The sequence below is a fragment of the Mustelus asterias genome, chromosome 21 (genome assembly GCF_964213995.1).
Source record: "Mustelus asterias chromosome 21, sMusAst1.hap1.1, whole genome shotgun sequence".
Lineage (NCBI taxonomy): Eukaryota > Metazoa > Chordata > Chondrichthyes > Carcharhiniformes > Triakidae > Mustelus > Mustelus asterias.
The window spans coordinates 52,890,478-52,911,561 of NC_135821.1; the positions used below are offsets into that span (position 1 = coordinate 52,890,478).

The 21,084-nt window shown below is 41.3% G+C and overlaps 1 protein-coding gene and 1 long non-coding RNA gene across 4 annotated transcripts in view; one reads left to right on the forward strand and one right to left on the reverse strand.

Moving 5' to 3' along the window:
• Positions 1–21,084, forward strand: part of LOC144509275 (uncharacterized) — a 217,595-nt gene that overhangs the window by 143,613 nt on the left and 52,898 nt on the right. The window contains exon 6 of one of the 2 annotated variants that reach the window (XR_013500429.1): positions 2,494–4,176. The exons of the other annotated variant lie outside the window; for it this stretch is intronic. This is a non-coding gene — a long non-coding RNA (uncharacterized LOC144509275). Of the gene's footprint in view, positions 1–2,493; positions 4,177–21,084 lie in introns of those variants that run through there. 2 annotated transcript variants of the gene reach the window in all.
• LOC144509271 (protein argonaute-3) overlaps positions 1–21,084 on the reverse strand; it is a 139,987-nt gene that overhangs the window by 61,833 nt on the left and 57,070 nt on the right. For both annotated transcript variants that reach the window (XM_078237890.1, XM_078237889.1), the window contains exons 3-4: positions 7,411–7,531; positions 3,647–3,861 (exon numbers count right to left, since the gene is read on the reverse strand). In XM_078237890.1, coding sequence (XP_078094016.1) covers positions 3,647–3,861; positions 7,411–7,531 — 336 coding nt within the window. The remainder of the gene's footprint in view (positions 1–3,646; positions 3,862–7,410; positions 7,532–21,084) is intronic.

Here is a 21,084-nt window from a genome sequence, read left to right on the forward strand (position 1 = left end):
CTAATGCTGCTTACATATTCAAGAGATGAAATACAGCAGGAGGCCCTGGATGAGTGAATAAGGTGTTTGGTAAAGAATCTTTTAAGATCACGTGGAATTATGCTGAAGAGATGAAAGAATTCTCAACATTTTGGCCAATATTTCCATTTCAAATATCACCAAAAACAGAATAACTGATCATCCATTTCATTGTTATTTGTGCAATCTTGTGATGTGGAGAATTGTTGCCATATTAGCTAACATAATAGGGATTGGATTTTAAAACATTTGGTTTCACATGAAGAATTCTAGGACAATTCAGAGGGAGGAGATCGTGACAAAATGTTCAATTTGGTTCGGTTATTTGCTTTTTTTCTTTAATGCTGAACATATTGCAAAAACAAGAGTCAGTTATTGCTGGTGTTTTCCTGATGGCTGTATATTATTTATAATCTAGATTGGCTAACATTTGTATCTTTGAACAAGGCAAATATTTTCATAGTTTTGCAACTTGGAGGATGACAATACACAACACCGTCAGGGATCTGACTTATAGGCAATTTGGCATAGATCAATGAAGCAAACTCTCTCGTCCAATTCCAAAATTCTGGGCCATAGCTGTCCTGGGAACTGATTTTGTTTGGCAGCAGAGTCAGGAGTGAAGCTGTAGGGCAGGCATTTGGAGGATGGTTGTGGCGCAGCCAATGATTCTTTATAGTTTCTTTGACGGGTAGCAATGCAGAGGGGAGCATTTGATCGAGTTATATTTGGCTGTGTGTTTAGCAAATGAATTATTCAACAGGGAGACAAAGCTGGAACGGTGACTCTTGTCATAGTATTTCACACAAAGGAAAAGGGTGACTATTAAAGATCAATGTTATATTCAAAGGCAACGCAGTCGAAACATGACTGCTGTTTGACATCGAAGAGTACAGTACGTATATTGCTTATACTGGATGCCAAAATGTTTGTCTACATGTTTATAGGCTCAGCTTATATCTGATTTGCAGGACCTATTCAATCCATTTTGTGAAGATGAAGGTACTTTGCCAATAAGCTAGCTCAGTGCCAAGGGCTCGTTGCTCAATTTTTGGATCTCATTATTTTAGTTATGTATTGGGCATGCAGACCATCCTTATTCATAAGTGACATGAGGTCTGCTTATTTCTGTAATAGTGTGCAATTTCTCTACTTCTAACACGAGCATCTGTCTAGTCCGAATTTGCTGCTCAGTGCAATAAAGGATAGTTTTCCAACCATAATTGAACCTTAACAACAAGGAACTTTTTAATGGACTAGTTTGTTGTATTTGAACCAAGTACCAGAGGTAGAAATACAATACTGTATACTAAGTCACTGTACAAGTTCCATTTGGACAGTTTAAATGGGAACTTCTCCATTAGATTGGTTGTTTAAGTTTTATACTAACATTTAAAATGTTAGTGTACGGGAAATAAATATGTATGTCTTTCAGTTATATGATTAAACTGAACCAGATTTAAATGCATATTAAATTAAAGGAATGGTAGGAATACTTTTGAAACATGTAATCAAATTTGATTACAAGATCAAACAGCAATTATCACAGTACTGTACAGACGCTGAGCATTGAAACCATTTTTGCAAATTAATAACCAAAGCTTATTTTAATTTCCATTAACATACTCTCAGAAGATTTACTTCTACAATGTTTAACAAGAGCAAATGAAACATTCTTCCATTTGTCAAGGTTTAAAAGTAATTGAATGCAAGATAATTGCAATTTGCAGTGTGGAACACCAAACACTTCTCCTTGGATGCTGCAGCCTGAATAATGCCTGATCATCAATCTAACAGTACAGCTTGCCAACAAGCATTTTGATGATTTAATAAAATTTCAGTTTGCAGTATTCTTGAATTTAGGCATTACAGAAAATCCACCGCCACTCCATAAAAATAATTCCAATCAAAATGAAGCACCACATCATATTTCTAGCTTACTTACTGTTACATACGTTGCAAGTCATTATTTTTCACTGTAATCTTTCTTGCTATTTGATGTTTAAATGTACTAATAGCAACAATTTGTAAACCCAGGAGAAACTAAAATTGTTTAACTAATCAACTTTGAAAGGAAACAAACAAGACGTCAGATATAATGTTAGAGCAATCAGAAAAGGTTAAAGAGAGCATTTCAAAATCATAGTTCAAATAATACCACAGCGGCAACAATAAACAACAACATAGTTCTATATTGAACCTAGTTGCAAAAGGATTAATACAACTTCACTGCCTTACATTTTGATAGTTAGAGAATTATATTATTACCACAAGAAAGTTAACTTATTTTGTTGGATCTTCACTCTTAGGGGGGCGGGGGGGAAGCATTCATCACATTGCTAGGTTACAATGGACAGTACCACAAAATCAACATCCTGTTGTGTCTTTTTTTACATTAGGTTGTAGCTCAAGTAACCTACTCTTTTTAATTTGTAAAAATGCAGTCTTTTCTGTGATCAATTTGTCTCCCTGCAGAAGCGAAAAGACGTGTACAAAAAGCTGTATTCACCCACGACAGAGCCTACCAAAATGGAAAGAATTGTGCAGCCCAGGATGTAATCTAGCCCAGGCTGAGGGAATTGACTTTTCTTTGCATTAGTTGTAAGTTTCCTAAAGTTCTGGCAGCATTATGTACAAGTACATAATTTAAACAAAGAACTGTAAGTAACACAACACAGGCTGCCAATTTAATTCAAAAGCAATTGAGATAATAAATTTTGCAAGTTTAAGTATTCAAACTGATCCAGTGGGGAGTAGGTTCGAGGCTAAAGTACAGCAGAAAGAGATTTCTATACCAAGTAACAGATCAAGTACATAATACCTGTTCTAGATGTCACTGTGATAAGTGTAAACAGTGACCAAACTAATAACTACTTATGGAAGGATATGTTGCAATGATGAAGAAACCCATATTGTTTTTACAACACCTTAAACTCAATTCTGAATTCACCTTTACTTATGTTTCCATTTGAGATTTTGCTCTTCTCCACAGAAAACATTTCACTTGTCTTGTCAGGCAATATGTGAGTACGGCAATAATTTGCCCCGTGAGATTCATATAAATTATGAACCTTGCCAGAAATATATCACATTATCTGGGTCCTCAAATTCCAATGATATCCTTGATCTTCTATAACTTTGTAGGGACACTGACAAAACCTCAAAAAGTTAAGGTGGGAAACAGGAGGACCCCCAGAGACTTCCAGGTGCTGGTTTTCACAAGCCTATCCTGGAATGTTTGACTTGCAGCTGACCAATGTCACAAATGCTGTAGTAAAATTCCATTTTCTTAGTTATATTAGTTCATAGTGTGGTAGCCAATATTGCACAAATAAAGCAAAGGGAGGAAAGTTGTGTACTGCCAACATGAGATACTGATGAGCCCTATCGTACATATATGCATGAAAACTGCTTACAAAGCAGCACAGGCAGAAATGAGGAGAATGAAAGACAACACTTTCCTGCCTTTTCACATGGGGTGTATTTCATTCAGATTTAGGGGAACAAAGGAAAGAAAAAAGCAGCACAACATCCCCAATAATAATAATGGTTTATGTGACTGCTCTTAGTGGATTAGGGAATTGGAAAAAAGTCAAGAGCTTAGTAAGAATTTTGAGTTGATACTCACTTCATGGAGGGGAGGTGTCGGAGGACAACATCGACAGCATGTACAGGATTTGTGCTGAGTGGTTTGTCTAGGTCCAATCCGGGCAGCAGCTCTGGCATACTACGACCTGTCAAAACTTCATGCAGCAAGTGCCAGCTCACTCTTGAAACAAATTTGATCGACACCCTAAAAATTCGGTCTTTTCCTTCTCCTGGTAACGTCACCTCCAAATCCACCTTCAAAAATAAAAGTTGGAAGCCAATCTTAGAGCATTCCTTCATGTACACATTTTGCTAAAGAAGTCAGCTTACTGTAAAAAGCTAATTATTCACTCGTGGCAAATTAGTGAAAATTATCAGGGGCTGGAAGGTACAAGAGGTTTTAGTAATGACTTCATCTCTTGAGATGTGAACTCCAATACAATCCAATCAATGGAAGGAAAAGCATAACTATCTTTGATGACTGCAAGGAATTTCATGTGAAAATGAGTTTGAGTACTATATTTCATTTCAGATCAACAGAATAAAACTACGACAATTATAATGATGTGCAATTTTTGTCTGTCTGCCTTTATTTTGGGTTGGTTGGTGGATTGATTTGGTGGCAGAGGCTGGGGCACACTGTTGCGAACGCAAGACTTTAATAAGATGATTATGTTTATTTAAGGTAAAACAAAATGTTCCAGAATCGGGCAGATGGCGAAATCATGCCCTGAAACATGCTCATGGGATTTGGCTCTCTGGGGACAGAGATTCAGGTTGGAATTCAGAGAAACTCAAGTGTCAGTTTATAAACCTTGACACAAAAGAAAGGTAGCTGGTCTTGATGGATACAGACTCGCAGCTTCAATCAGACTTAGAGGCCTTGGAGAGAAAGAGGTGCCGCTCAGAGGGAGAAACAGAGAAATTTTACCTGCAAGAACCAGATGCTGGTAATGTGAATTTAGAAGACAGAATGGACAGGACCTTTGGAGATTTTAGAACCAAGGAATCACAGAGTGGATCTTGCTGCTGTAAGTCAGTTCGAGTATGCTCAGAAGATTGAAAGAAGGGATTCTAAAAAGGACCCTGGAAGAGGCACCCTGACTTGGCAGAGAGAAGGGAGCCAAAACGTTTGGAGTGATTAGAACTTGAATCTACAGGGTTATATATCCGCTCAGAGCATGAAATTATGACAGGTCATAAGGTATCTTGTTTGTGTGTTAACCTCATTAATAAAGCAGTACCTATTCCGTAGTCTAGTGTATTAATTCAAATACAAACATATGTGATAATATAGTCAATAATAAAACATATGAACACACACTTGTTTATTTTATGTTGATTTTGGTTGTTTGTTACGGTAAAAGTTTTAAGTGTGCAAAATCTAATTCAGTCACGGAAAAACTCTCATCTCTTTTTAAAAGCCAAATAGTCTCTACGGGGATAATAACACAAAGGCACGAGTGTGCAGAGGACTGGTGGGTGCAACACGTATGTGGCTGCAGTGGCAGGGTGAGATGGGGCTGATGGAGAAAAATAAGTGAATGGTAAGGGAAGCTCACCAGCAAGTTACTCTGGCTGGTGGATGAGTTGGGGGATGGCATGTGAAACATAGAATGGAATGGCATAGGAAGGAAGAGCGGGACGAGGGTGAGATGAGAGGGATAGATATATAGCATGGAAGCTTAGTAGGAATTATTTACAGGGAGAGCAGTTTAAGGCGACACTTTTTTTTAATTAAAAAAAAAGACATAAATAGTAAAGAATTTGACGAAAATCGAAACAAAAAAGAAATATTGGAAATGCCGGAATCCCGAAAAGGAGGGGATGGGGTGGGTTGAGTGAGATGAGGACCTGGATAATAACACCAATTTGATTGCAAATGTTTTGTTGGTCTCTGTTAGTGTCAATCAGGAATCTTTGTACTTCGGAACTATCATATTGGTGCAGTAGAGGTGCTCTAAGTTGGTGCCAAAAGCATATTGCTGAGACAGAATTGACACAGCTCTAACTGGCTGTGCTATACTTGACCTGGGAGTATTTGTAGCTGGGAAGGTTTCCCATTTTGAGGATCAACAAATTTCAGTTTGATCAGCACAAAATTCACAAATTAAAAAAATGAGTGAGGGACACGTAAAAGGAAAGTACATGTCTTTTCGATATTGAAACAACCAATGTAAATCTGTGCTGAACACCAAGGGAAAAAAATTCAAATGCTTTAACAATTGCAGTGAGGACCTATATTACATGCATTACTCAGTGTATAATTTTGCTAGATAATAGACGGTAGCATTTTTGAAATAAAAATTAACTTTGTGTAATCCTAATTCTTGTCGTCAGACTTGCCTTTTATGAATGGCAAGTTGCTGGAAATACTTGGCTGATAACATTGTAATGTGAAGGAAATAGCATCTAGTACCGGAGTGAACAGGGCAATCATCAGTGTACCTCCTTAACCAATCAGGTTGAAGATTGTGAAATGAAGATTACGATAAGGAAGTATAAATTAGACCGGGCCGATACAATGCCAAATCAAGTACGAAAAATAAATACAAAGAAAAAGCTAGGATTGAGATGGAAGAAAGAAAAGGAAAGAATTTTACATTTATAAAATATTCAGTAACAATTAAAATATGAGGGCCTGAGACTCTACACTTCTAACAATTAATTTTCATGCCAGTGAGGTTCATTGGTAATAATTAATGCTGAGCACTTTGTTAAAATCCCTGACACTAAATCCAAGCTCAAGTAAACATGCACTGACCTTAAACGGCTCTAAACAGTAATAAAATGTCCCAAAGCACTTCATTGGAGAATTATTTTTAAAAAAGACCTAGTTGACTAAGAAAATGTTAGTTTAAATATAGGTTTTAAGGAGTGTCTGAAAGGAAGGAGGCCTGGTAGAAAACAGAGGTGTAGGAAGGGCATTGCAGAGCCGAGGGCCACGGCTACTGAATGCATAACCACTAAAGGTGAACAATTAAAACTGGGGGTGTTCAAGAGGCAGAAATTAGAGGAGCATTGATATTTCAGATGGTTGTGGGGCTGGAGGACATTACAGAGATGGTAAGAAAGTAGAGGCGGGGTGGGGGGGTACAGCGGGCAGTGGTGGAGCAGAGAGGCCTGGGAGGGATTAGAAAGCAAGGATGAGAATTTTAAAATCAAGATATTTTCTTGATCAAGAGCCAACATAAGTCAGCAAGCACAAGGGCGATAGGGGAACGGAAATTAGTGTCTGCCTACACGTGAAAACTAAAGCTTTAACTTCAGATGATAATTCCTGATGGCAGATGTAGATGAGAAACAGGAATGAAATTCATATCATGCACCATAAAAACACATTTGAGATGCAACTCAATGTAGAAAGATTTACTAGAATTAATGAAAAAAGGCACCATCTGTTCAGCAGCCATACTGATATCTTGCTCAGTTGACCATCAAATCAGAGTTTTTAAAATAATCTTTTGCATGAATTAATTTGGTTACGAGTGAAACAGTGAGAAATTGAAAAAACTACAAATGAAAGTTAATAATGTTGTGGTTGAGACATGAATGCTCATAAAGATGATTTGCAAGCTATCAAATCGTTTAGAAACTTATACTCTCAATGTTTACCTTGATACATGCATTCATTCTCTGACACAATCAAGACCACCAGTTAAAATAAGCACCCTCATTGACCATGCGCGTTACCTGCTTCATACAAACTGCATTCGACTTAACCTCTGGTAGTTATGAACAAGTCCATTGTATAGAGGTTGAAAAGGTAATAACTTTCTTTAAATTAAGTTGAGCAGCTCTTACTCCAGTTGTGCTGACGGGGATGGGATCTGCAGTGTAGAGACTCCTTTTCCCATCATAGACAGGTCTTCTTTCTCCAAATATCTGAACTTTAAAATGCTGAACCATAGAGTCGACCACTTCCCTACAATAAATACAGAATGACTAGTGAGGAATGGAGAAAAGTACTAGAAACAGAAAAGAATCAAATTTCAACATGCTATTTATTTTTAAAAAAGGTAACTGAGTATGACTTTTCAATTCCACCCCCTCACCACTCACCTAATAATGAACAATTGTAAGTGTCCTTATATCAGGGGGATTACCTTATGACTATGGTTCATGACAGAATTGATAGAGTATTAGTAATGCTACTGAAGCCCAGTGTGGTTTTACAGCTGGAAAGTCTACAATTGACATGATCTTCTCAGCCCAGCAGCTGCAAGAGAAATACCAGGACCACAATGTATTGCCTTCATTGATCTAACCAAGGCAACTGACAATGTGAGCTGCTGGAGAAAACTGGCTGTCCTCTGAAACTGCTCAGTGTGATCTTCTCTTTCCATGACAAGATGATGATTATGGTCAGCTATGAAAGGACAACATCTGAATCCTCTGAGATTGCGTTCTGGCACCAACATGCTTTGGTAAGTTTTTCTCTTTGTTGTCATATGCCTTCAGCTCACCTACAGTGAATATCTACCTTCTTAACAGTGCTGATGGAAAGATGATCAGATTGTCAGCCTGAGGATCCAAGACAAAAGTGTGCCAAATTCTCATCAGAGAGTTGCTCCAAGCTGAACATATCGCACTAGCATCCTGCAATTAGTTGCAAATGGACAGACTCTCTCTCATGCCCATAAAGAGTTTAGTTTGATCATCAACATCAGGAAGATGATCTTGTCTTGGTCAAAGGTGTCCATCCATCAAAGGATATTTACAACTGACACTGAAAACTGCAAGCCAATTGTCAATGGTCGTGACCTCTGGAGGTTGACTATTTGGAGGGGCACTGGAGGAGATCAGCAGAAATGGAAACTTCAGCTGGAGGAACAGAGGGTCCAGAGAAAACAAAGGCCGACAATTCTTGTACCTTCTTAGTCTACTGTTTTTGTAGCAAATGTAGCAGAGATTGGCATATCCAAATGGGGCTCCAGAGACACGCCACACAATGTTTAGCGGCACTGTAGCTAGCACTGCTGCCTCTCCGCGTCAGAGACCTGGGATCGATTCCAACCTGGAGTGACTGTCTTTGTGGAAACTCGATGGGCCAAATGGCCTCCTTCTGCACTGTTGGGATTCTATGACTAACACAGATTTGGCCAAGCCATTGCCTCATGAGACAAAGCTGCCAAGGTTGAAGCCTAATGAGAAGGAGTATCTTCCAGCTGGGTTCTACTTTACTTTCCCACAGGTGCATTTCTTTTAGGTGGTTATCTAATCAGTTGTTTACCATTCTAGAACCCTCAATACCATTCCAGTTGAAAATAGCTAACTCAACACTGACCACACAAATTAGGACTTTCCCAGAATGTGGGGCTTCTTATTTTATACTACCATGTGGATGTGAAGAGAGCATATTGTTTCCATAATCTTCTGCAGGTTAGTCCATGAAATGTTTAAAGGATAAGCTTCTTCATGACCTCTGCCCTGGTTGGGAACACCTCAAGCAGCAAAGACAATCTATTACCCAACTGACTAAACGTTCCTTTTATAAAATGGGGCCTTGTTCCAACAGTTACGTCATCTGACTGCTAATGGATAAAATTATTTCATTTAGCTTATAACCTGCCAAAGCAGAAACTATTCTAGAGAGAGTCATTTCATTAGCTGCACTACTATGGATTACTTTACAACACTACACCTCCCTCCATTCATTTTATCAGATTCTGTTTATCATTAATCTGACAGGGCAGATTGATACTCAGGGCGAAAAAGCCTGTTTCAACTTTCAGCAGAAAGTTGGCAGGATTGTTGAGTGTTCTTCAACTCTAATCTTCTCAATGACCCTCAATATAAAAGGAAACAAAGTATGCTGTGTACTTCTTGTTCCAGGGAATGAACAAGCTGTCAAGAGTAACAAGTCAACGAGCCTCACCCCTCTCGATCTCTCTGACCTTCTCCAGCCCTACAGACCAAAGATCTCTCCACTGATCCAAGTCCAGCGTCTTGCACACATCAGGGTAGATCATATGATTACCAACAGTAACGGGAAAAATAATTCATACTGCACAAGAAATGTGATTTGATTAGTTGGCAATTGGACTCTGCTTAGTAGAGGTGTTTGAACAGCTCAAAGTCATTGAGTTAGAGTATGAGTTGGTGACAGTGGAACAAAGAGAGGAGGAGGAGCAGTATATGGACATTTTGCTCTCTACTTTGGTGATACCTCAGAGATGTTGGTAGATTATATAAATGCAAAGATTAGACAAGCACACAGCAAATGTGGAATGGTTTTAATGGAGGTTTTTAAGTTTCATATAGATTGGGATAGACACATGAGATCAAGTCAGAAAGGTAGTGAATTTCTTGTGCAGTTTTCTACAGCAATACACCCTAGAGTCAACAAAGGGGGCAAGCTATATTTGAGTTAGCATTTAGCAGTGTGCCAGATTTAATAAACAACCGAACAAGATGTGGACATCAGTTCAACGCAGTATTTGGAAGGGAGAAATGGAAAACAGCTAATAATCTAGATTAAGGAAAGGCTGACTTTAGTGGGATGGTGGCAGACTCCACTGCAAACTGGGCAAATCCACTAATTGGTAAAACAATAGTAGATGTTCACAAATAATTTCATGTAATAAAGAATCAGTTTAAATTCATAAGGGGCAACTGGAGGTAAGAGACAACATAAAACCAAAAACATACAAAAATGTAAAGAGCAGCAGATCTCAGTGAATGCAAAAAAATGCAAATAACACCAAAGAATGACAAAACAAGGAAGTATCAAAATAAACTTAAGGGATATAAAATTCAAACCAAAAAGGTGGTTATGTAGGCTCCTTGAAAATTGATAAAATATTTACAGTAGAGGAACAGGTCAGCATCTTGGTCATCCTAAGGAAACTAATATTGAATCAGGGTCAGAGACTCACCAAATTGAACATCAGCTAAATAACATTAATGAAAGAAAATAATAACACCAGAGTAGCAAATCCCCAGGACCAGATGGTTTCCATACCAAGGTTTAAAGAAAGTCAGGTGAGAACATTAAAGATGTCCTAGCCACAATCTTCTAGAATTTTCTTGACTTGAGAATCATTCCTTTAGTTAGGAAAATTTATTATTTAAAAGGCGAGAAAGGGAATCCAGGGAATTATAGACCAGTGGTCCTCAACCTGTATGGCACGGCAGTGTGGGGTGCCGCAAGAAGTGTGCAAGTATTCTTGCAGCCATGGCCGTGGGGCAGACTCCTAGCTCAACTTTGTATTTTTTTCTTTCTCTCCCTGTCAGTTCCCAAAGTTTGGGCTCTCGCTCCAATGGCACTATAGCAGTTATAGCCATCAGAAGAAAACAGAGCTGAAGAATATCACATTACTCCACAAGCCCGAGAGCTATAGACTGCAAGGTCTACGTTGGTGATTTGGGAACAGGGGCTGCCATGTAGCTGAGAGCTGGAACCAGCTCTCAGCTACTATGGCCCTTTGAGGTTTTGCTTTTGTGGAGTGCGAAGACTCTGGAGATGCAGATCCTCATGATCCCTACAACTGCGTGGAGCCAATGAACAGCGTGGGTCACACTGACTACAGCAGTTTAAAAGAGAGGTAGCTTGAATGTCAGCATTCACTAATCAGATTGGAGTTGCTTTGGGCAATTTCAGTTGCTGGGTGAACTGAGCTCATCCAGTGTGGAAAATTCTCAGCAGATCCAGAGTGACCGTGCAGTGCTTTTCAACCGGTGTGAGGCAGACTCCAAGCCCAGTGGTCTGTACAACTCCTCTTCAATGGTTCCCATGCTTATAAAAGACGAGAATGTCACAATTCACCCAATTACAATGGAATGCAGAGGAGATTGGCTCTTTTGATATTTAACCAAAAATAAGTGGGCACTGAGTGTAAATGATTTGATTTATTATTGTCACATGTATTATCATAGTGAAAAGCATTGTTTCTTGCGTGCTTTACGGACAAAACATATTGTTCATTGAGCAGGAAACGAGAGTGCGCAGAATGTAGTGTTACAGTCATAGCTAGGGTGTAGAGAAAGATCAACTTAATGCAAGGTAAGTCCATTCAAAAGTCTGACAGCAGCAGAGAAAAAGCTGTTCTTGAGTCGGTTGGTACGTAACCTCAGACTTTTGTATCTTTTTCCCGAAGGAAGAAAGTGGAAGGGAGAATGTCCGGGGTGCGTGGGGTCCTTAATTATGCTGGCCGCTTTGCCGAGGCAGTGGGAAGTGTAGACAGAGTCAATGGATGGGAGGCTGGTTCGCGTGACGGATTGGACTACATTCATGACCTTTTGTAGATCCTTGCAGTCTTGGGCAAAGCAGGAGCCATACAAGCTGTGACACAACCAGAAAGAACGCTTTCTATGGTGCATCTGTAAAAGTTGGTGAGAGTCGTAGCTGACATGCCAAATTTCCTTAGTCTTCTGAGAAAGTAGAGGCGTTGGTGGGCTTTCTCAACGATAGTGCCGGCATGGGGGACCACGACAGGTTGTTGGTGATCTGGACACCTAAAATTTGAAGCTCTCGACCCTTTCTACTTCAAAACAGGTATACCGTTTTGGATACTGTTGAGGGGGATAGCCTGTCAGGGGGAGATACCAGCAGCAGCCAGGCCTGTGACATCACAGCTGGTTCTGCTGTGGGACAGGATCGGGCAAAGAGCAAGCGAGCAGTAGTAATAGGGGACTCGCTAGTTAGAGGTACAGACAGGCGTTTCTGTGGCCTCAATCGAGACTCCAGGATGGTGTGTTGCCTCTCTGGTGCTAGGGTCAAGGACGTCTCTGAGCGATTGCAGGACATTCTTAAGAGGGAGGGTGAGCAGCCAGAGGTTGTTGTACATATTGGTACCAACGACATAGGTAGGAAAAGGGATGAGGTCCTGAAATGTGAATATAGAGAGTTAGGCAGAAGGCAGGACCTCGAAGGTAGTAATTTCTGGACTACTACCAGTGCCACGTGCTGGTAAGAGTAGGAATAGGAAGATTAGGCAGATGAATGCATGGCTTGAGAGCTGGTGCAGGGATTTAGATTTTTGGATCATTGGGATCTTTTCTGGGGAAGGGCTGACCTGTTCAAGAGGGATGGGTTACATCTGAACTGGAGGGGGATTAACATCCTGGCGGGGAGATTTGCTAGAGCCACTCGGGAGGGTTTAAACTAATTTGGCAGGCGGGGTGGGGTCCAAAGCAGTAGGGAGACAGAAGAGAAGGTTGAGGACAGCACAGAAGTTAAAGAGAGCACATTAAGAAGTAAAGGCAGTGCCAGTAATCCTAGTCATGATGTGGAGATGCCGGCGTTGGACTGGGGTAAACACAGTAAGAAGTCTAAAAACACCAGGTTAAAGTCCAACAGGTTTATTTGGTAGCAAATACCATAAGCTTTCGGAGCGTGCTGCTCCTTCGTCAGATGGAGTGGTCTCTGTTCTCCAACAGTGCACAGACACAGAAATCAAGTTACAGAATACTAATTAGAATGCAAATCTCTACAGCCAGCCAGGTCTTAAAAGGTACAGATAATGTGGTTGGAGGGAACATTAAACACAGGTTAAAGAGATGTGTATTGTCTCCAGACAGAACAGCTGGTGAGATTATGCAAGACCAGGGGCGAGTTGTGGGGTTACTGATAATGTGACATAAATCCAACATCCCGGTTTAGGCCGTCCTCATGTGTGCGGAACTTGGCTATCAGTTTCTGCTCAGCGACTCTGCGCTGTCGTGTGTCGTGAAGGCCGCCTTGGAGAACGCTTACCTGAAGATCCAAGGCTGAATGCCCGTGACTGCTGAAGTGCTCCCCCACAGGAAGAGAACAGTCTTGCCTGGTGATTGTCGAGCGGTGTTCATTCATCCGTTGTCGTAGCGTCTGCATGGGCCAAGGCCATCCCCACACCCCCACTTCTTGCCTTCAAACAACCACGCAACCTCAAACAGACCATTGTCCGCAGCAAACTACCCAGCCTTCAGGAGAACAGTGACCATGACACCACACAACCCTGCCACAGCAACCTCTGCAAGACGTGCCGGATCATCGACACGGATGCCATCATCTCACGTGAGAACACCATCCACCAGGTACACGGTACATACTCTTGCAACTCGGCCAACGTTGTCTACCTGATACGCTGCAGGAAAGGATGTCCCGAGGCATGGTACATTGGGGAAACCAAGCAGACGCTACGACAACGGATGAATGAACACCGCTCGACAATCACCAGGCAAGACTGTTCTCTTCCTGTGGGGGAGCACTTCAGCAGTCACGGGCATTCAGCCTTGGATCTTCAGGTAAGCGTTCTCCAAGGCGGCCTTCACGACACACGACAGCGCAGAGTCGCTGAGCAGAAACTGATAGCCAAGTTCCGCACACATGAGGACGGCCTAAACCGGGATGTTGGATTTATGTCACATTATCAGTAACCCCCACAGCTCGCCCCTGGTCTTGCATAATCTCACCAGCTGTTCTGTCTGGAGACAATACACATCTCTTTAACCTGTGTTTAATGTTCCCTCCAACCACATTATCTGTACCTTTTAAGACCTGGCTGGCTGTAGAGATTTGCATTCTAATTAGTATTCTGTAACTTGATTTCTGTGTCTGTGCACTGTTGGAGAACAGAGACCACTCCATCTGACGAAGGAGCAGCAAGCTCCGAAAGCTTATGGTATTTGCTACCAAATAAACCTGTTGGACTTTAACCTGGTGTTTTTAGTAATCCTAGTATCAGACAAGTCAGGCAAAAGCAAGACGGAGAGCAAGGGAAGTCCAGATTAAACTGCATTTATTTTAATGCAAGAGGCCTGACGGGCAAGGCAAATGAACTCAGGGCATGGATGGGTACGTGGGACTGGGATATTATAGCAATTACTGAAACATGGCTAAGGGAGGGACAGGACTGGCAGCTGAAACAAAGTGTGTGTGCTGTTTGTCTCATTGAAGTGTGCCGTGTTACTGAAAAGGTTCGGAACCAGAGTGAGATTGACATCTTTAGTCAGGAAATGCCTGGAGTCTATAATTAAGGATACAGTGACTGACACCTCGAAAGTATTCAACTGCTCAGAAAAGTCAGCATGGATTTTTAAAGAGTGGGTCATGCTCAATTAACTTGATTGAAGGTTTTTGAAGTGGTCATTAAAATAATGGATAGGGAATTGGCAATGGATTTGTTACATAGGTTTCCAGAAAGCATGTGATAAAGTTCCTCATAAAAGACTTTGAGCTAAAATTCAATCTCATGGAATTAAAGGCCAATTATTGAACTGATTAGGAAATTGACTGATCGACATGAGACCAGTGACATCCTGCAAGGAACTATGTGGGGCCTCAACTATTTACTTTATTCATTAGTGAGTCAGAAATTAGGATCAAAAGCCACATATCCAAGTTGGCCAATAGTACAAAGAAAGGCAACATTGTAAGCAGCATGGGTGAAAGCATAATATTAAATAAAAATATGACAGATTAAGTGCATGGGTAAAAGTGTGACAATGGATTTCAATGAGGGTCATTGTGACGTCACCAACTTTGGACCTAGAAAGTACAGGGTATTCTCTAAATGGTGAGTTCCAAAGAGACGTGGGTGTCCACCTACATGGATCATTAAAATGTTATAAAGGGTAAAGAAAATAGTTAAAATGACCAATGGATGTCTGGCCTTTCTATCTGGAGAGTGAGAATACAAGGGAGTAGAGGTCATGTTTCAGTTTATACATAGCCCTAGTTCAATCAAACTTGGATGTATTGCAAGCAGTTCTAGGCACCATAGTAAGGATATATTGGCCTTGGCTTTTGCCTGATCTGTCTGACACAGCGTGGATTAAGCAGAATGATACCTGGACGCCAAGGATTAAAAGTACAAAGACGGATCATCCAAACATGGATTGTATTCTCTGGAATTTATGAGGTGACCGAAATGAAATGTAGGAATATTAAGGGGAACAGATCAGGTAGATAGAGAACTTTTCTGCTAATTGGGAATGTAGGACTAAGAGGCATAGACTGCAAAGTAGAGTGCCAAACCGTGCCACACAGATGCACAAAGGCACATACACAAAGAGAGAGACAGAGGCACACACACACACGCACCCACAGAGACAAAGACAGAGGCACACACACGCAACGCACCCACAGAGACAGGGACACACACGCACGCACCCACAGAGACAGAGACACACACGCACGCACCCACAGAGACAGAGACACACACACACACACACACGCACCCACAGAGACAGAGAGACACACACACACACACCCACAGAGACAGAGACACACACACACGCACCCGCAGAGACAGAGACACACACACGCACCCACAGAGACAGAGACACACACACACGCACCCACAGAGACAGAGACACACACACACGCACCCACAGAGACAGAGACACACACACACGCACCCACAGAGACAGAGACACACACACACGCACCCACAGAGACAGAGGCAGAGGCAGGCACAAAGATTTTTGTTAACCAAAGACATTAAGGGATCTGTGACAAAGGAGGGTTGCAGATCAACCATAATCACATTGAATGGTGGGACAACCTCAAGGAGTTACACCTTACAGATCTAGTTCCAGACATCACCATGACCATCCCTGGGTATGTCAGCAGAGATGGCAGCACAGTGAACATCAACTCCAGCCCTCATAGCTGGAACCCTCCTTCTGATAACTATGTACCACACCCTCCAACACCTCCCACAGCTGATTAATTCTTACTCCTGCATATTGAACACCACTTGGAGGAAGGATCAAGGGAGGCAAGGATGTTAAATTTATCAATCTGGGTGGGGGACTTCAATGTCCAGCATCAAGAGTAACTCAATAGCACTACCATAGACTGAGCTGGCTGAATTTAAAGGATATAGTTGTTAGATTGGCTCTGTGGCATGTGCTGGGGGAACCAACAAGAGGAAAAAACATGCTTGACCTTCTCCTCACCGACCTGCCTGCTGCAGATACATCTGTCCATGACAGTCTTGGTAAGAATAACCACTGCACAGTCCTTGTGTGACCATCATGGATCTGCCTAGTAATAGCAGTAACAAAAATTTAACAAGGCATGATAGGATGCGGTCAACCAAGCAACAGGTAAAAATCTGCCTAGTGATGGAGTAGCCAGCATTCAAAAGATATGATTTTACAAGGAACGAGATTAGCAGGCATGCAGATAGAACCAGGTATAAATCACCCTATTAGTAAGAAAGAGATTATCCAGACAGCAGAGATAAGTGGAGGTATACACACGCTAATTTCTAGAGTCAAGGGATTTGAGAGATGCAGACAGCCAAATACAAATGAATAAAGAATCATAGAGGAAAAATTGTATAATTGCCAGCACTCTCAGAAGCAGTTTACATCCAACTGCCGAGAGGTCAGATTACATCAAACAACCTGAGAGGTCAGTTCACAACTCTCAACCAGAGGCTAAACTCACATCTAAGTGTGTATTGCCTAGGCAATACAAGAAGCTCTCAAAGGCGGTTTAAAGATCTTCGTTGGACCAGGAAAAGACGTTTCCAAGACTTAATCCTCAGCCCAGTAATGTGGACTATAAATTGGATTTGATTTATAGATTTATTTAATTTGGATGTTGTTTGGGAAAGGGGAAGTCTAAAGGAATTCAGGGATCATAGATATATTTTGAAACAAGGTATAATTTCTACATGAACTGTGTATGTTTAGTGATTCATATACTTAGAGTATTGTAGTCCTGTTTGTGTGCATTTCTTTCATTAATTTAATTAATAGTCTGTAATAATTATTATATGACAACTGGACGTTACTCTCACTGGGGTTTCATGTGACTCCTCATCATTCCAAAAACAAAACTATACACAACCACGAACTGGTGCTTCAAGTTGGGACACCCTCGCAGATAACATCAGCATGATTCATGACAAGATAAAGTTCTGTCTTCACATTGAGGATATCCTTCATTATGTTGTGTGACATTACCACCCTGTTAGAAGGAATAGATTTCAAACAGATCTAGCAACTCAGGACTGAAGAATCAAAGAGGAAAAATGGTACAATTGCCAGCACCCTCAGAAGCAGGCCGATTTGGGCCATCAGCAACAACAGAACTGTACCTAACCACAATCTGTAACCTCGTGGCCCAGCATATCTCCCACTCTACAATTACCACCAATCTAGAGAATCAACCCTGGCTCAATGAAAAGTGTATGAGAGAATGCCAGAAGCAGCATACCTAAAAATGAGATGTCATCCTAGTGAAGCTATTTGCATGCCAAACAGCGAAAGCAGAATGTGATAGACCAAGCCACAACCAATGAATCAGATCTAAGCTTGGCAGTCCTGCCACATCCAGTCGTGAATGGCAGTGAACAATTAAAACAACTCACTGGAGGAGGCGCTTCCACAAACATCCCATCCTCAATATTGGAGAAGGCCAGTACATCAGTGTAAAAGACAAGGTTGAAGGACTTGCAATAATCTTCAGCCAGAAATGCCGAGTGAATGATTCATTCTCGCTTCTTCTAGAGATCCCCAGCATCAAAAGTGCCAGTCTTCAGCCAATTTGATTTACTTTATGTGATATCAAGAAAAGGCTGAATGCACTGGATACTGCAAAGGCTATGGGTCTTGACAATATTCTGGAAATAGTACTGAAGACATGCTCCAGACTTTTCCATGCCCTTCATCAAGCTGTTCCTGTACAGCTACAACACTGGCATCTACCTGGCAATTTGGAAAATTGCCCAGGTATGTCCTGTACAGAAAAGGCAGGACAAATCCAACCAAGCCAATTACCATCCCATCAGTCTACTCTCGATCATCAGTAAAGTGATAGAAGGGATCATTAACAATGCTATCAAGCGGCACTTGCATAATAATAACCTGTTCACTGATGCTCAGTTTGGGTTCGGCCAGTGTCACTCAGCTTCTGACCTCGTCACAGCCTCGGCTTAAACGTGGACAAAAGACCTGAACTCCAGAGGTGAGTTGAGAGTGACTGCCCTTGATATCATGGCAGTAATTGACCGAGTGTGGTATCAGGGAGCCTTAGTAAAACTGGACTCCATGGGAATCTTGTGGGGGGGCAGAATCCCCGCTGGTTGGAGCCATGGCTAGCACAAAGCAAAATGGCTGTGGTTGTTAGGACACCAAATCATTTCAGTTCCAGAACATCACTGCAGGAGTTCCTCAGAATACCATCCTAGGTCCAACCATCTTCATCCGCTTCATCAATGACCTTCCTTCCATCACTGATAATTGCATGATGTTCAGCACCATCTGCAGTTCTTCAGCAGTCCATGCCCAATGCAGCAAGACCTGGACAATTTCCAGGCTTGGACCTACAAGTAACATTTGTGCCACACAAGCGCCAGGCAATGCCCATCACCAACGAGAGATTATAACCATTGCCTCTTGACATTCAATGGCATACCATTGCTGAATCCTCCATTAACCACATCCTGAGGGTTACCATTGACCAGAAACGGAACTAGACTAGCCGAATAAATACTGTGGCTACAAGCGCAGGTCAGAGGATAGGAATCCTGTGGTGACTAACTCACCTCCTGACTCCCCAAAGCCTGTCCATCATCTACAAGGCACAAGTCAGGAGTGTGATGGAATACTCTTCATTTGCCTGGACCAGTGCAGTTCCAACAATATTCAAGTAGCTTGACACCATCCAGAACAAAGCACCTACGTGATACCACAAATATTCACACCCTCTACCATTGACGACTAGTGGCAGCAGTGTGTACCATCGACAAGGTGCACTGCAGAAACTCACCAGAACTCCTTAGGCAGCACTTTCCAAACCCACAAACATTACCCTCTATAAGGACAAGGGCAGCAGATACATGGGAACACCATCACCTGGAAGTTCCCTCCAAGCCATCACTCTCCTTACTTGGAAATATATTGCCATTCCTTTGCTGTTGTTGGGTCAAAATCCTGGAACTCCTTCCCTAACAGCACACCAGGTGTACCTACACAACTGGGATTGCAGCGTTCAAGAAGGCAGCTCACCACCACCTTCTCAAGGGCAATTAAGTTTGGGCAATAATTGCTGGCCGAGCCAGCGACACCCACACAAAATTAAATGCATGGCTCATCAACCAATCAGAAGAACTTTCACCCACTCTGAACCAGGAAGTATGAATTAGAAAATTTAATTCATTGTAAAATTATGCACAGAAAGTGTATGAGAGGCAAATAAAGATGGGATTAAGAGTTGGGATTTTTTTTTTTAATTATGAAATTTTCAACAATAATTAAATTCTGAAAATGAGTTTTTTTTAGTGCCAGAGAGTTTGTTTGGCAGTAAGGTTTCTCATGCCGTTAAAAATTCACTTGCACTTGAATGCACCAGTCTCAACTTTTCTGGCACATTTAGTGGGTAACTTGTGGGCAAGTGCAGCAACATCACACCCTTTCACTGATTATGGATTTCAACTCGGAATCCATTGATTAGGTGCCAGCATCACATGGCTTGTGGAAGAGCAGGGTAAATTGGGCAGCAACTTCCTGATTTCTATACCCTGATGAATAGCAAACAGAAATTCCTGACAAACTCTGATGCTGCACAACATAACTAATTCCTCTATAGACAGGAAGCCCCTGCTCCAGGAATGCAATTTTCCAACAATAAATGCAAATGTGCTCCCTCTGTATAAATTGATGATCTATGATTGTTCACATATTACAATCCATGAATTTCATATGCTGCCATATAACTAACTAATAAGTATAAACTTCCACTAGAATCAACCTTTGTCAGAAATCAAGTTTCACTAACTCACTTTAAACAGGTATTATATTACAAGAACAAAATTCAGTCCAATGGCACCTTAATGTCCAACATGATCTTGAGGCCGAAACCCAACTAAGGCCAAGTCAAATGACAGGTTTTTAAAATTTACTGATCTGGTAATTCAGTAGTGAAGACTACAAGAGTTGGGAGCATTGTTAAATAAATTATACTTTTATTAACATCTGTTTTAGAGGATGACAACAAAGTCCCAACATTCCTTCCATCATCATAAGGTCAAAAGTGGGGATGTTCGCTGATGACTGCACAATGTTCAGCACCATTTGCGACTTCCCAGATACTGAAATAGTTCACGTCCAAATGCAGCAAGACCTGGATAATATCCAAATGGAAAGCAACATTCAGATGTAAAATCCTACGGGTTAAATCTTTACTGAAATACAATTCATATTTTTGGAAGTTAACAGGTAATATTGCACCACTTCAAAATTTAACGTGCCTCCAAGAGAGAAAATATACCGTAGACACCACCTCAGACATTTGAATTGCATATAGAGAACCCTGAAGTGCTGCAATAGCAATGACATTCACTATCAGTTTATAACAAGTATATTTCTCAAACCTGACACCACACTCAGCAATAACCCTTGTATGTGGACTTCAGACACAAGCTGCTGGCATCTACCCAATGATTTGCACAGCAAGTTCCTGAAATTGAAAGCAACTATGAACTTCACAATGTGTGTATTATAAAAAATAATAAACACCTTCAAATTATATAATGCTGC